This window comes from Eucalyptus grandis, chromosome 1 (genome assembly GCF_016545825.1).
Source record: "Eucalyptus grandis isolate ANBG69807.140 chromosome 1, ASM1654582v1, whole genome shotgun sequence".
NCBI lineage: Eukaryota > Viridiplantae > Streptophyta > Magnoliopsida > Myrtales > Myrtaceae > Eucalyptus > Eucalyptus grandis.
The window spans coordinates 46,201,286-46,216,200 of record NC_052612.1 but is presented as its reverse complement, the minus strand read 5'-3'; the positions used below and the strand labels follow the sequence as shown (position 1 = coordinate 46,216,200).

General features: G+C 38.5%; 1 protein-coding gene across 1 annotated transcript; it reads left to right on the top strand.

Annotated features, from left to right (window-relative positions):
• Positions 1–13,440: 13,440 nt before the first annotated feature.
• LOC104446180 (dirigent protein 22) lies at positions 13,441–14,151 on the top strand. The gene has a single exon (XM_010060077.3). The coding sequence runs from the start codon at positions 13,511–13,513 to the stop codon at positions 14,051–14,053; it is 543 nt and encodes a 180-aa protein (XP_010058379.1). The 5' UTR covers positions 13,441–13,510; the 3' UTR covers positions 14,054–14,151.
• Positions 14,152–14,915: the final 764 nt, after the last annotated feature.

Here is a 14,915-nt window from a genome sequence, read left to right as displayed (position 1 = left end):
ATTAAAAAACAACTTCCTGAAACTATCAATCTACAGCTACTGTACAACTAACATCTTTCTCTTTTGGTTTATTAAGCTTCCCTGAACAATATATAAACGTCATTAGCCTCTCTGACACACATCAAACCTCTCTCTCTCTCTCTCTCTCTCTCTCTCTCTCTCTCTCTCCAATGGCCCCTTGCAACACAAGCTTCACCATCTTGGCCGTCTCCTTTTCCCTCGCCTTTCTCACTGTGATCAAATCGGAGACCATGTTCGCTCGAGAACTATCTGCTCGAGATCAGTTCCGGCTCAAACCCAAGAAGATGACCCATCTTCGCTTCTATCTCCACGACACATTAACCGGGCGACACCCTACTACCGTGCCCGTCGCCCAAGCGGCGACAACGAATGGGTCGGCTACGCTTTTTGGCACCGTCGCGGTTTTTGACGACCCGTTGACCGTGAGCCCAGACCTGAACTCGGCGCTTGTCGGGAGAGCTCAGGCAATATACGCGTCGTCATCACAAAGCGAGTGGAGCCTCACCATGACGATGAACTTGGTTTTCACAGTAGGCGCGTACAGCGGGAGCACGTTGAGCGTGTTGGGGCAGAACCCGCTTCTGAAAAATCCGAGGGAGCTGACGATCGTCGGCGGGACTGGCGTTTTCCGGTTCGCTCGCGGATATATTCAGCTGAGGACTTACGCTTTCAACAAGACGACGAGGAATGCGATTGTGAAGTACGATGCTTACGCATTACATCACTGATGATGAACGCACAAGAACGATCTCCGCGATAATAAGGGAAGTTCTATTTCTGTCCATGAAGGTGAATAACTACAGTTTCAGTTGAGATGTTGTGTGTGTCCTGTTCAAAACTAGAAAGTGCACGATCAGTTCGTCGTGTTAAGTTTGGTTCCGCAGTCTACCGAATATCTGTTCAATTTATGAGAAATGCATTCGAGGTAAATTGATTTTACTAGACCGTCCTAAATTTAGCATAGATTAATGCAAAAAGTAAGGAAAATGCTTCCATAACCGTGCCATTTGAGAAGATATATTTTAATTATAAGAAAAAGCCTTATGAAGAGATCGATTTTAATCAAACTGATAACATAAATATAAAGAATTAAATTGCAACTTTTAAAATAGTAGATATAATTCTCTGACCAAAGCAAAAGATTAGTTGGATATTTTTCTCAAATAAAGGTTTTGTAAATATCTTGTACATTTTGAACTTTCAATTATTGTAGGATTTTATGATCGATTAAGTCAAACTGTGGAGAAAAGTTCCTTAATCTCTGCTTTTATATTGCAAGAAAGTAAGAGGTATTCATTGTCATCAAATTTTGTGTGTGTGTGTATATATATATTAGACATACAATACTTGATTTTTCTTTTAATCTCATTTAGATGGATGGAGCTTGTATTGAACTTCACTAAGGAAAATAATGGTTGTGATGAAAGCAAGATGAACAATATCTTCAATGATTTTGTTATTAATTTCAAAGCCAACGTTATAAGTGTTTTTTTCATCTTTTAAGTTAATAGATTTTTATAATGACATTAACAATTTCTTTTTAGTAAGTGATAATAATTTTCTACTTGTAATTGTTTATCTTTTGGTATTTAATTTTTCATATTCAAGAAAATTGACATGGTGGGTTGTCCTCTGATTTTGTCTCTAAATTTTAGCTTCTAATAAGAAAAGATAAGAGGTCAAGTAAAAAGAGGAGAAAGGAGAAAGGAAACATAGAAGTCAAAAGTTGAAACCGATTAGATTTGAACAAATCTTGAAAAAGCTCAAGGGGAAGAAATAGATGAGAGATCTATCTTGGGGTGGGGGACCTTGCAATGTCACCCTCATATTCCCTCATTGTCAATAAAACAAAGATAAACTGGAAATTTGGGAGCCTCATGATGATGAAGGTAGACACCACATCAAGTCAAAAGTCTCGGTTATTACCGAGTAGACAGGTATAGTAGCTTCTCACGCCTTAGATGAGTGAGAATACATGAAAGGCCCACTGCAAAGTTAGCATGCCTTACAATACCGTACTCAACCACAGGCTAACTCTGTACCCCGATTGAATACAAGGTCCGTAATTGTTTATCTTTTGGTATTTAATTTTCATATTCAAGAAAATTGACATGGTGGATCCTCCTCTGATTTTGTCTCTAAATTTTAGCTTCTAATATGAAAAGATAGAAGTCAGGTAAAAAAAAAAAAAAAAGAGAAAGGAGAAAGGAAACATAGAAGTCAAAAGTTGAAACCGATTGAAGAGGTCTTCCCGTTTTCTCGAAAAGATTTGTGGCTAGGGTTTCACACACTGTTGTTTTTTAGCCTTCACACACTGTCGTTTTTCAGCCCACGATCATGCCAGCGGTGCCTAGGAAACAAAGTAGCAGCCACACCAAACCCCTGCGACGCAACCAAATGATATGAGAGTTAATTTTAGAATAGATCTTCCAAGTTAATTTGTATACATTTGTCAGGGGAGAGATCGCCCATTCGCGTCTCCCACTATTTGTTTACTTTAATTCCTAATTGTATTTAAAGAAATAAATATAAAAGTATTCACTTCCTTATTGTGCACGAAAATGACTGCCACTCATCTCTGGAAAAGCTACTGGGGAAGATATTGTTCCCAAATCCTATCATATCTCTCTAAGTTATTGCGACGTCTTGGAGTGAAAACAAAAGTGAAGCCGAGCAATCATCAGGCGATGGAGAGGTAGCTAACCCATATCTCGTGATTCATGTGAAGAGGATGAGGTACCATATCGAATTCTTATACCATTGATGAATTGCAAAGTGTTTTTTATCTTTGCTTTTTGTTATTTTATATATGAAATTTTAACGAAATCCGAAACTGTTCATCCTTATTGGATTGCATATGGATCCCACTTCTGATCCATGCACGCGTTCCTTGAAATTCAATGGCTTGATTACGCGCCATTCATGGATATAGTTTTGATATAATGATTTCCCCTCGAGAAGATATATTTGCAAAGTGAGAAACAATGAGAAGAAAGTGAATCGAAACAAAAATAAAACAACAAATAGAGAGCGTATGTCTTGGATGGGAACATGACATAATATACACAGAACGACTGTCGCATCGTTGGGTCGACGCTGCAATTCAGCAAAATCTACTGCTTTTACGAAAACATCGTCAGTGAGAATTCTTCCTTACGCATGCGGGAACGAGATCAGGACATTTTCCTAGTAGGTAAAAGCTGAAGAGCACATCTCCGACACCGCCCCTGCGTAAACATATAGAAGTCGTTGATTTTATAATTTATTTTGCAATATCTAGAGAGTCTGGACAATCTACCTTACTTTTTTCCCATCGGACAGAGCATGCGACTTTACTTCTTTGTTATTTTTCGCAAATGAAGGAGCAACATTTGGATGGAAATGCCACTACTTGTAGATGCATCGGGCGCACATAAATCTTGTATTTATTTTTATCAATTCGGTCTTCATTTAATGGTTTTTGGGACACTTGCATGTAGATAAATAATGCCAAAACGAACACCTCGCTATTTAGCTAGTTCCATTGCTTCATCTTCCATCGCCAAACGCTTGTACCACATATGATTTTGTTCCTTCCCGTTGCTCAATTATTGCCGCATCATTCCAAACAAAGCTGATCATCATTTTCTCGGCCTTAGGCCTGTCCTCCACCACAGCTGCATATGTTAGGATAGACGCGATTGTTGTGTTTGAGAAATCTCACGTTAGATAATTGATATGATATTAAGCAGTTAATATATATTAATTGGTACATAATTTATTAACTTATGTTTTTGAGTAAAAATAAGTCTAATTGGATATATTGACGGGTTTGGACTTGAGCTCAATTTTGATTATCTTCCCAAGCCAAAGGTATTAGGTCTCTACTGCACGTCCCCAACAAATGGTATGAGGGTCGATGGTTGATTGATAGCTTACTCCAAATGTGAATCAGTGTATGATAAATATCTCAAGGAAGTAACCTAAAGACCAATCCAGTTTTCGGGCAATTATGATGAACTGCTCAGCCTTGGGAGTGAGACGCTAACCCACCTCCGCCTCTCTCTGCACGAGGTGTTCGACGAGAGCAATGCCACGATCTTGTATGCAGCCCACGGGAACGCGACCAACCTAGTCTTCGGCACCGTCTCACTGTTGGACAATGCCCTCAGACCTGAAGCAGGGTCGAAAGTCATCAGTCGAGCACAAGCCCTTGCCGCCATCACCTCGCAGATCAAGACTGCTCTGACCAAAGCCATGAACTTCGTGTTCACCGATGGCAAGCTCAACAGGAGCGTACTGACCAAATTGGGGAGGAACGACTTGGGTCTCAAGGTCAGGGAGATGCCGATCGTGGGCAGGACCGGAGCTTTCCGGTTCGCTTGGGGCTATGTTCGCACGAGCACGGTTTTCATCAGCCAAACCAATAAGACCGCTGTGGCGGCGTACAACCTGCATGTCTTACATTATTGACGTTTTAGGTTCAAGTTGCAAAGAGCTCTCAGTGATAAAAATAACGTGGCAGTCTCTCGGTAATGAATAATATGGCAATTCGGCGTCGCAGGTCCGGGACTTCCTTTATTTGCTTTCTCGTGTCAACTAATGTCGCAACTAAACTTTTCTTCATATGTTAGACTTGAAAGAACTAGGTACTTGAATAGTGCCATGTCGCAGGTGTTTGTCCATGTCTGGCACATAGTTTGAGCGACTAAGTACTCCGAGTAGCAAGCCGAGCTCTTCGTTCTCCAGTTAGAATGCATTTGGTTCAATATTTACAAAGTCCTTTATAGCCCTTTCAAGATATGCAAATGTCATTTAGCAAAATTTCTTAATTGCTATGGAGAGATGTAATTGTATCTCCAAAACTCTTTAAAAGCCTTTACAAAATGTAATTTTTACCTCATCCACCAACGAGTAGCAAGCGAGACTGGCTAATGGCTGAGTTGACTTGCCAACAGCAGCTATGTGTCATCGACAAATAGTTTAAGGTTTTTAGCAAAAAACAAAAAAATAGCAAAAAAATCCTTTACAAAATGTAATTTTTACCGAATAGCATTTACATAAAAAAATTTAAAATATATTTTTAAAATACACTTTACTAAATACTACTAGCATTTTGAAGAACCCTTTTAATCCAAAATTCTTTCTACTTTCCCAAAAGCATTTTTGAAAATCGAACCGAATGCACCCTTCATGGGTTATCTCACCTTCAAACATAATTTTTCTGTTCTTTCTCGTTTCTCTATAGGCTGAAGAAGATAGAAATAGAAAAACTTCTGCTTCAAGGGAAAAAAGAAATGATAAAAACCAAAGAACATGAAAATTCCATCTCGGTCCGATGGTTCTTCTTCATCTTTTCCTCTCTAGGATTGCGAGTCTGGAGGTCTTTTTGGTTTTTTCTTTTTTTTCTTTTTCCCCCCCGGATCAGTTCAATCTTCGCTTCTCGTCTTCATGATTGATTTTTAGTCTATGTAGAGTAAGTCATACTGGTTTCGTTAATATGAGGGACTCCATTTTTGATCAATTATTGAAATCCGATTGTTTGGTAGAGTTTCGACTTTTGAATGTCCGTTTTATTGATTCAAATTTCAAACTTGTTTATCTTCTTGTGTCATGGCTTGCGATTATTTGTGGCTTTTGCAATTTGGAGCTAAGAAACAAACTTTTTAATTGAGTAACGGGCAAAAACGAGAGAAAAGCGTGGGACTCACCTTAAACCTTTGACTTTCGAGAAAATATTAGGTAGAGCAGCTCTACACAAGTCCATTCCCTGAGCCACACGTGTCACTCGCGGGCCCATCTTTCAGAAAATCTGCAACCCTCCTCTCTCTCTCTCTCTCTCTCTCTCTCTCTCCTTCGTTTCTCTCTCTTCTTTACCATTTCTATCTTTTTTTCCCTCTTTTTTTTTCCTATTCTTTCTCTTGGCCGGCCACGGGTGAGGATTGGTAAGGGTGTTGTGGCCCTCGCCTATGGCTAAGGAGCATGGCTTTCGTCAAATTCGGCAAAGGCTCAACCCTCACAGCTAGAGCGAGAGTCGCCCTCGGCAGATCTAATGAGGGTTTGGAATGTGACGACATTGGTGAGGTGTTGCGGCCTTTACCAGCCACAGGCAAGGGTTGTCGGATTTGATGAGGGCTTGACACTTGTGGCCAAGGTGAAGGTCGTCCTTACCAAATCTGGCAAGGGCTCAACACTAGTTAATATTTGGCCAAAAAAAAAGAACATTATTCCATTATCACTATACAGGTGTTATTACATAACTTTTCTTTTTATGTTCAACACTTAAGTTTGAGCCCTGGTATGGGTTTAAGGACCAAACACAAAATTAATAATAGAATAGAAAACAATAAATTAATGAACATTGTACATCATTAATTCTGAAAACCCACTTTTATGCACAAAAAATGCGAATTGTACAAAGATTGATTTGCAAAATTGATTTACTGATGCGACTAATTTATAGAGATTGCTCAATACCATCCATTTGTTTAAAAGATCACTCATAATGTAACAACTACATATATACATATGTGTACATATATATTTGGTCGAAATACTACAAATAAGTAAGTAATTATGATATAATTTATTTTTAAATATATACATAGATATATTGGTCCAATTGGGTCCAAGTCGGTGGGTGGGTGGGTGACCTATACTCACTGGTTTTACTAAGTTGGAACTGGGAACCAGACCAACTTCCATAGAATCGTTGTTCCAATCTGGTCTGATCCAATTTCGGATGGTTTGGGCAGTTCCTCATTCGTTGTAAGTGTTTTGGCGACTAATAGCGATGGTCGCAGTGGGCGGCAGAATAGGCGTCAGCAAATCCTATGGAGAGCCTCCCAAAACTACTGATACTTCAAATGGGACAAGAATTCATCAAATCATTCTATTACGAAACAATTTCCTACACTATAATTCTACGGTCGTTGGATTACCAACATTATTCTATCCTGGTTTGTTAACCTTCACTGAACGTGCCAAAAATTAGAAGTCAAGTCAAAGAAAGCTTTCCTATAGTTAAGAAATGGAGAGACCCACCAATTAAGAATTGGTGGGGAGGCTATAGAAAGTTTGTAGAGAGAGAAGCAATTTTTTACCATAAGAAAGCAAAAGCACTTGCCGAAACTCGATCCTTAAAGATCGGTGTCATCGCCTTGAATTTCGTAGAAGAACAAGCAACCAATAATATTTCTAAGCTCCGATACCAATTTGCAACTCAAGCGTGGAACCGCGAACAAACAAAACTGTTTGAGTAAAAAATAAGTGCATATGTAAAATCTGAACATAAGGAACTTACATGATTCGACTATGTGTTTAATTTATAGGGGAAGATTGACAAGATGGACCTACTATAATCGCAAAAAGTAATATTACAATCACTTATTCACCCTCACTCATAAGTGTTTCTCAATCCTAAATTAAACTCGAATCCACAAATAAAGAAAAATCTTTTTTCCATACTCTCAACTCACATGAATGACTATGACTCTATTAGGTATGATCCCCGTGCACACCAAACCAAACTCAACGACAATACATATATACATTTATGCACACACACAAAATACAATGAGCCTTTATCCGACGTCAACATGGACTTCAATTTCAATAAGAGAACGGAATATTCTGGGAAATTAATTTCCCTTTTTTTTTTGAAAATTACCTACAATCCTCTTGGCAAGATTCGATTCGGACTTATCCCAATATAGAAAATGGGTCTGATTCCTTGCACTTCAATTATAGGCCATAATGGACATTTCTCCCTCCGCCTTCAATATTTTGTCATGCCATCCAGTCGCCACCACAGCGATCGATGGCCGCATGTCTGAGGCGGTTAATCTTCATTGGAGGCCTCTGATAGAGATGAGTTCTGGTTTGTTTAAGGTTTAATCATTGTACTTTCAAATTATCTTGCTAGCACAATAGCGTCGGGGTTCGGTCCCACGTTTGCAGGCTCTTTTTTTTTTGGAATTCTTATAATAATTGTCAACTTTTAAGTTGAGATCATCTTAAAGATATCTGTTTTGCTTCTATTTCCAATAAGAAAATCTTGCATTCACAGCCTATTCCTATATCATTTCTTCTCGCACTAGTACTTGTTTTGTCCATATTGACAATTCAGCCTTGGGAAGAATCCCACTTGGGGCACTATAAATTGCGTGAAATGAAATTGCTATTTCAGAAATTGTGCAACCCGAGCTAGCTTTCTCTATATCCATTCCTTAATCACTACGTCTAGCCTATCACTCCCTTCCCAATCCCCGCCCCCAACCAAGCTCATTGTCTTCTCATTCCTTGTTTCCTCCACCGTACTCAATGCGAAATCCGAACTCCTAATCTCCAAGCGGCAGAAGCTCGCTCGCTTCCACGTCTATGTGCAGGTAAAAACTGCCGGGAGCAATGCCACCGTCGCAATTGTAGCCCAAGCGTCGACAACCAACCAATCCGCCACGTCATTCGGTGTAGACATTTTCGACAACGCGTTGACTGCGGCCCCGAGATGAGCTCGAAGAACGTGGGCGGGGTACGAGGTATGGAGGCGTTCGCATCCCAAAGCGAGGTGGCCTTGTCGACATCCCAGACTTTTGTGTTCACGAAGGGGAAGCACAACGGGAGCTGTTTGACCGTTGTGGGGAGGAACGTCTTGTCGTTGAAGGTGAGGGAAATGCCTATTGTAGGCGGAACTGGCCTTTTTAGGCTGGCCCGAGGCTATGGTCAGACCAGCACTTACTTATCAGACCTGAAGAATGGACTCCTCGTTGTTGTATATGATTTCTATGTGTACCACTATTGACGGTCTCACTAGGTTAAGCTTGCGAGTTGTCTTTGTTTGGTTCAATAACAATAAAAGCATAACTGAACTCTTAGGCTACTTTTGGTTATATGAATTTCTAATCAAAATAGAACTGGATATGATGAAATATGAAATTTAAGAATTTTGTTATTCTATCAATTGTTTGATGAGTCATAGTGATAAAACCAGATATTTCCATATGTTATCATATCCATTATTTAGTATGAACGGGCATATCGATATAAATGAACTTGAAAAATACACAAACGGAGATCGTAAAAATTTCTCATAATTTATTGGTAAAGAAATCACCAATGCACAAATGAAGACAACCTCAATTAATCAATTCATAATTTTTTTGTGGCCTATGTTTAAACAGGTTCAACAATGATAAGAAATGTAAACGAACTATAACAACATTGACGAGTTAGATCAATCAACGAACGCCAAATCTAGTCAAAGAGAGTTAACATGATTGTTCCCTTTCGTGATTCCGAAATATACAGTGCTTTGACTCTCTTGCCACATTCATGAAATTTCAACATAAATCATAGAGTTACGGAAAAAAGGAGTTTCGACTCTTTTGTTGCTTTCATAGACTTTTGACGTGATTAGAGGTTTACGAAGGAGGAGTCCCGACTCTCTCGTCGTTTCCATGGAGTTTTGACATGAACAAAGAACTACGGAACCACAACGCTTCACAATGAACCAGAGATACATAGAAGTGATAATGCTAGTACGAGTACCTAGAGGGGGGTGAATAGGTTTATAAAGTTTTCTTGGAGATTGCACAATACTTAAACAGATAAAAAATCAATCGTAAGACTGAGTAAAGGAAAGAGAGAATTAAACACGAGGTTTATAGTGGTTCGGCTTGATTCAAGCCTACGTCCACTCTTCTGCACTGACAGCCGATTGGCTGGATTCCACTATAAACAAAGAGATGTTACAGTGTTGATCTTCCTTGATTTCTCGATGTAGATGATCTACTACACTCGCTCAAGGTATCACCAAGTATAAACACTCTCTGTGTGTACAATTTCGCTCGAACTGTATCGACTAACAATCAAGGTTTTTCAGACTCTGGAATTTTTCTATCAATCACACACTTAAAACAACTAGAACGTCTTCCTTTTATACTCCTTTATGCCATCATAGCCGTTGGCACTTACCAAAGGAATTCCTCCAATCTACCCGTTGGACGGAATCAATTAAGAAGATCATCCGAGCTATTTAAGGAATCGATGATAGCCCATCAATCTGTTCGCCCATACAATCAGGATTTTGGTTTCAAGAATAGAACATTCCAAGAATGTTTCGTCGACCATCGGATCTTCTATTGTTCTTAGATAAGAATCAAAAAATCCGAAGTGATTATCCAACCAAGGAATCTTTTCCAGAGGATTGGATCGAATCCCCAACCATATACTTCGGCTTCGGATATCCTTCGCTCTTTTGGATTAGAAAGACTCGTCGGTGAGAATAATTTTGAGTCTTGAGTCTTGAGTCTTGAGATTACAAAGTCTTGAGACTATAAAGTCTTGAGACTTTAACTATCGATATCCAGACTTAGACCGATAGAAATGTTTTGTCACTTCAAAATATTCTGGAAAGATTTCTCCAACAAGAAGAAAGAGGCAAAATGAATGAGTAAGATCCATTTCAAATTTGAATTTGTTCATTTAAATTTGGGGTTCTTCTACATCATCTTAATTTGCTTTTTTTAAAATTATTTTTCCTCTCTTTTATTTATTCTTTATTCCCTTCCATCATTCCTTAATAAAATTTTATTAAATAATAAACTATACTAATATACCTAATATATGTAATAAATATAGATACGAAATATATAAATACACATAATATATATTTATAGATGAGATCCTTCGTACTATCAGTTTTTCCGTTCCATTTCTCATTCATCCAATGGATCGTAAAGTGATATTTATAACTGAAGTATTAAAAATTGAGATTTGTTGAGAAACCAACAGAGGTATCGAGAATCTGATCTTCGTACAAAATTAACACTTGTGAAATTTTGCCCCTGCACTGTCCCAAGAAATTCATCATATCATGTACGTAGGTTCGTGAGCAAATGGGCCAACGGACAGATGTGATGATTTGATTAGTAAAGATCGAAACAAAATATTTATCATCATATTGTTCACTGGCATGCATGACTAACTTTGTACAGAGTTTATATACACTGAGAAACAATATCATCTTGACCATAACATTTACTTGTAAAGGGGCGCGTGCGCATATATATGGCCAAATATGGCCATTAAGGGAAATTAACAATGTTGGCTATGATCAATCAAGCATGATCAATATAGTTGGAAAGGTGAAAAGTACCAAAAAGGCCTAAAACTAATTACACTTATGCCAATTTAGTCTTAAACCTTTCAATTGTAACAATAGATTCATAAACATTTTGATAATTTATCAATATAGTCAATCTGATCAATTTTAACTGGAAATCGCTAATATAGATACTAGCAATCTTGCATGACCACAGTTGACTATGCTCGTAATGGGTGGCAAAATAGGCATTAGAGATTGGATTAGTGGGCTACTCTATTTCGGTAGAGGAAGAGAAAAGGAAGAGAGAGAGAGAGAGAGAGATGGGGTTTGAGGTTGTATTTTTGGACTTCATCAATTACCATTTGATAAAAATGCAATGGAGGGTCTACTCAAAACGACTAATACTTTCAATGTAGAAGAAATCATGACGTCATTTTATTACAAAACAATTTCGTAAACTATATGTCTACGGTGGTTGGATCACTAACATTATTCCATACTGGTTTGTTAACCTTAAATGAATGTGCGAAAAATTAGAAGTCAAGTCAAAGAAAGCTTTTCTATAGTTAAGAAATAGGGAGGGAGGGAGGGAGGGAGGGAGAGAGACCTACCAATTAGGGATTGGTAGAGGGACTATAGAAAGGATGTAGAGAGAGAAAGACAATTTTCTACCATAAGAGAACAAAAGCACTTGCCTAGACTCGATCCATGATGTTCGGGGGCACTGCGTGGACCTCACGTTGATCTGCATATGGATTTTATATTCATTCCATGTGTGAGTTTTAAGAAATTCAATGGCTTAAGCGCACTCGACCCTTTGATATGGATCTAAGGCAAGAACTACCTCTTGAAAAGATACATTTGGAGGGGAGTAACAATCAGGAGAGAGAGAATCAAAAGGGAAAGATTAACCTATAGAGAGCATATGCCTAGCATATGCCTAGGAACACGACAACAATAATGTCGTAATCTGCACTACAATCATATAACTTGACACAACTTATGTAGAATGACTAAGGCCATAAAAGTCGTCGATTTTGTATCGCAATATGAGATTCTGGACGATCGCTTTCATTTTTTCCCACTGACATGGACCATGTGACTTTACTTCTTTTGTTACTTTTCGCGAAAGGAGGAGCAATATTAGGCAGAAGAGCCGCAACTTCTAAATGCCTCGCGCGCACATGCATCTTCACACCTCGAATTTTGTAAGAGAACAATCAATTAACGATAATCCTAGGCTATGGTGCCAATTTGTAACACGAACGTGGAACTGTGAACAAACAATACAGTTTGAGTAACAAATAAGCACATGAGTAAAATCTAAATACAACGGACTCGTGTGATTCAATTATATGCCTAATCTATTGGGGAGAATGACAAGATGGGCCTACGATAATCGTAAAACTGATATTACAATTACTTATTTACAGTCACTTATAATCCTAAATTAAACTCGAACCCACGAGAAAATAAAGTCCTCTCATACTCTTGAATCTCATGAATGACAATGACTCCATATTCTCTATGCCTCTCACCAGTTATATACATATTAGGCATGCTCACTATCCACACCAAACCAAACTCAACAATAATATATGTATGTATATGCAAAATACAGTGAGCCTTTATCTGACATCACCGTAAACTTCAATTTCAGTAAAGAAACAACGTCTAGTGAGAAATTAATTTCCTTTTTCTTTTTCTTTTTTTTACAATAACAACAATCCTGTAAGCAAGAATCAATTCGGACTTTTCCAAAATTTGGTCTGGTTTCCTTGCACTTCGTTTATGAGCCAAATCTCCGATCAGTTTAGTTTAACTTCGAGCCATAATCAACATTTCCCCCTCCCCGCTTCAATATTTGTTGATGATGTCCTATCGCCACGGTCCGTCTACCATCACTGTGCATCGCCTCCTCCTTCAACAGCCATCTCAAGACTACCATAACAGTCGATGGCCGCAGATCTGAGGGAGTTGATCTTCATTAGAGGCCTCTGATAGAGATGAGTTCTGGTTTGTTTAAGGTTTAATTTAGTGTACTCTCAAATTGTCTTGCCAGCACAATAGCGTGGGGGTTTGGTCACAATTTTGCAGGCTGTTTTTTTGAATTCCCATAATAATTTAAGTTGATGTCATCCTAAAGATATCCATTTTATTTATTCTTTCAATAAGGAAATCTCGGGTTCACAACCTATTCCTATATTATATTTTCTCGGACTATAAAATGTGCGCGTTTTCTTCATCTTAACTCTTCATCCTTGGAACGATTCTCACTTGCACCACTATAAAATGCATGAAATGAAACCGCTACATTGCAAACTCGTGCAACCAAAACTAGCTTTGTTATTTCTCTTCCTCAGTCACTGCGTCTAGCCTTTCATTCCCCTTTCCAATTCCCACGCCATGGCCTTAACCCTAAACAAGCTCCTTCTCTTCTCATGCCTTATTTCCTCCACCGTACTCACCGCGAAGTCTGAACTCCTAACCTCCAAGCGAGAGAAGCTCACTCGCTTCCACGTCTACGCACAGGACAAAAACACCGGGACCAACGCCACTGTCGTAAACGTAGCGCAGGCATCGACCACCAACCAGTCCGCCACGTCATTCGGTCTAGTTGGGGTTGTCGACGATGAATTGACTGTGGGCCCCGAGATGAGCTCGAAGAACTTGGGTAGGCTACAGGGCATGGTGACATTTGCATCCCAAAGCGAGGTGGCCGTGCTAATGTCCATTAACTTCGTGTTCACGGAGGGGAAGTACAACGGGAGCAGTTTGACCGTTGTGGGAAGGAACGAGTTGTTTTTGAAGGTGAGGGAAATGCCCATCGTGGGTGGAACTGGTCTATTCCGGTTGGCCCGGGGTTATGTCCATACCAGCACTTACTCAGCAGACCCGAAGACTGGAGTTCTCGTTCTTCTGTATGATTTCTTTGTGTACCACTACTGACAATTGACGGTATCGCTAGGTTAAGCTCGGGAGTTGTCCTTGTGTAGTTCAATAACAATAAAAACATAATAAAACTATTGGACTGCGTATAGTCATCAGTATTTCTATTCATGATAGAATTGAATAGAATGTAATATGAAATTTAAGGATTTTGTTATATTATATTCACTGTTTGGTGAATCGTATTGATAAAACCAAATATTTTCATATCATGTTATGCTTATTATTTGGTATGTACAGCATATCGATATAAATGAACTTGAAAATGCACAAATGGAAATGATAAGAATATTTCATGATTCACCGGTAAAAAAAAAAAAAAAAAAAAACATCGCAAATACAGAAATATAGATAACATCCATCAATCAATTCTTAATATGACAAGAAATGTAAACGACCTATAAAATCAATAAGGTAGATCAACAACGAATGCCAAATCTAGTAAAAAAGAAAACCCATGAATTTTTAGTTTTGCGATTGTGGAAAATATAGCGTTTTGACTCTCTCGCCACATTCGTGAAAATTTAACATGAATTATGGGGCAAAAGGGAGTTTTGACTCTTTGGTTGCTTTTGTAGACTTTTGACAAGAGCTGAAGAGTTACGGAGGAGAATAAGTTTCGACTCTCTTGTTGTTTACATGAAGCTTTGACATGAATAAAGAACTATAGACTCATGAGGCTTCATCATGAACTAGAGATACAAAGAAGGAGGCAATGTGAATTCAGAATATCCCTTTCAAGTTTGAATTTGTTCATTTAAAATTAGGGTTCTTCTACTTCATTTTTATTTACTTATTTTTTATTTATTTTCCTTTCTTTTTTATTTCTTCTTTATTCCTTCCATCATTCCTTAATAAAAAA

Coding starts and splice junctions, on each gene's coding strand:
- LOC104446180 (XM_010060077.3), top strand. CDS start 13,511: ATGGCCTTAACCCTAAACAAGCTCCTTCTCTTCTCATGCCTTATTTCC.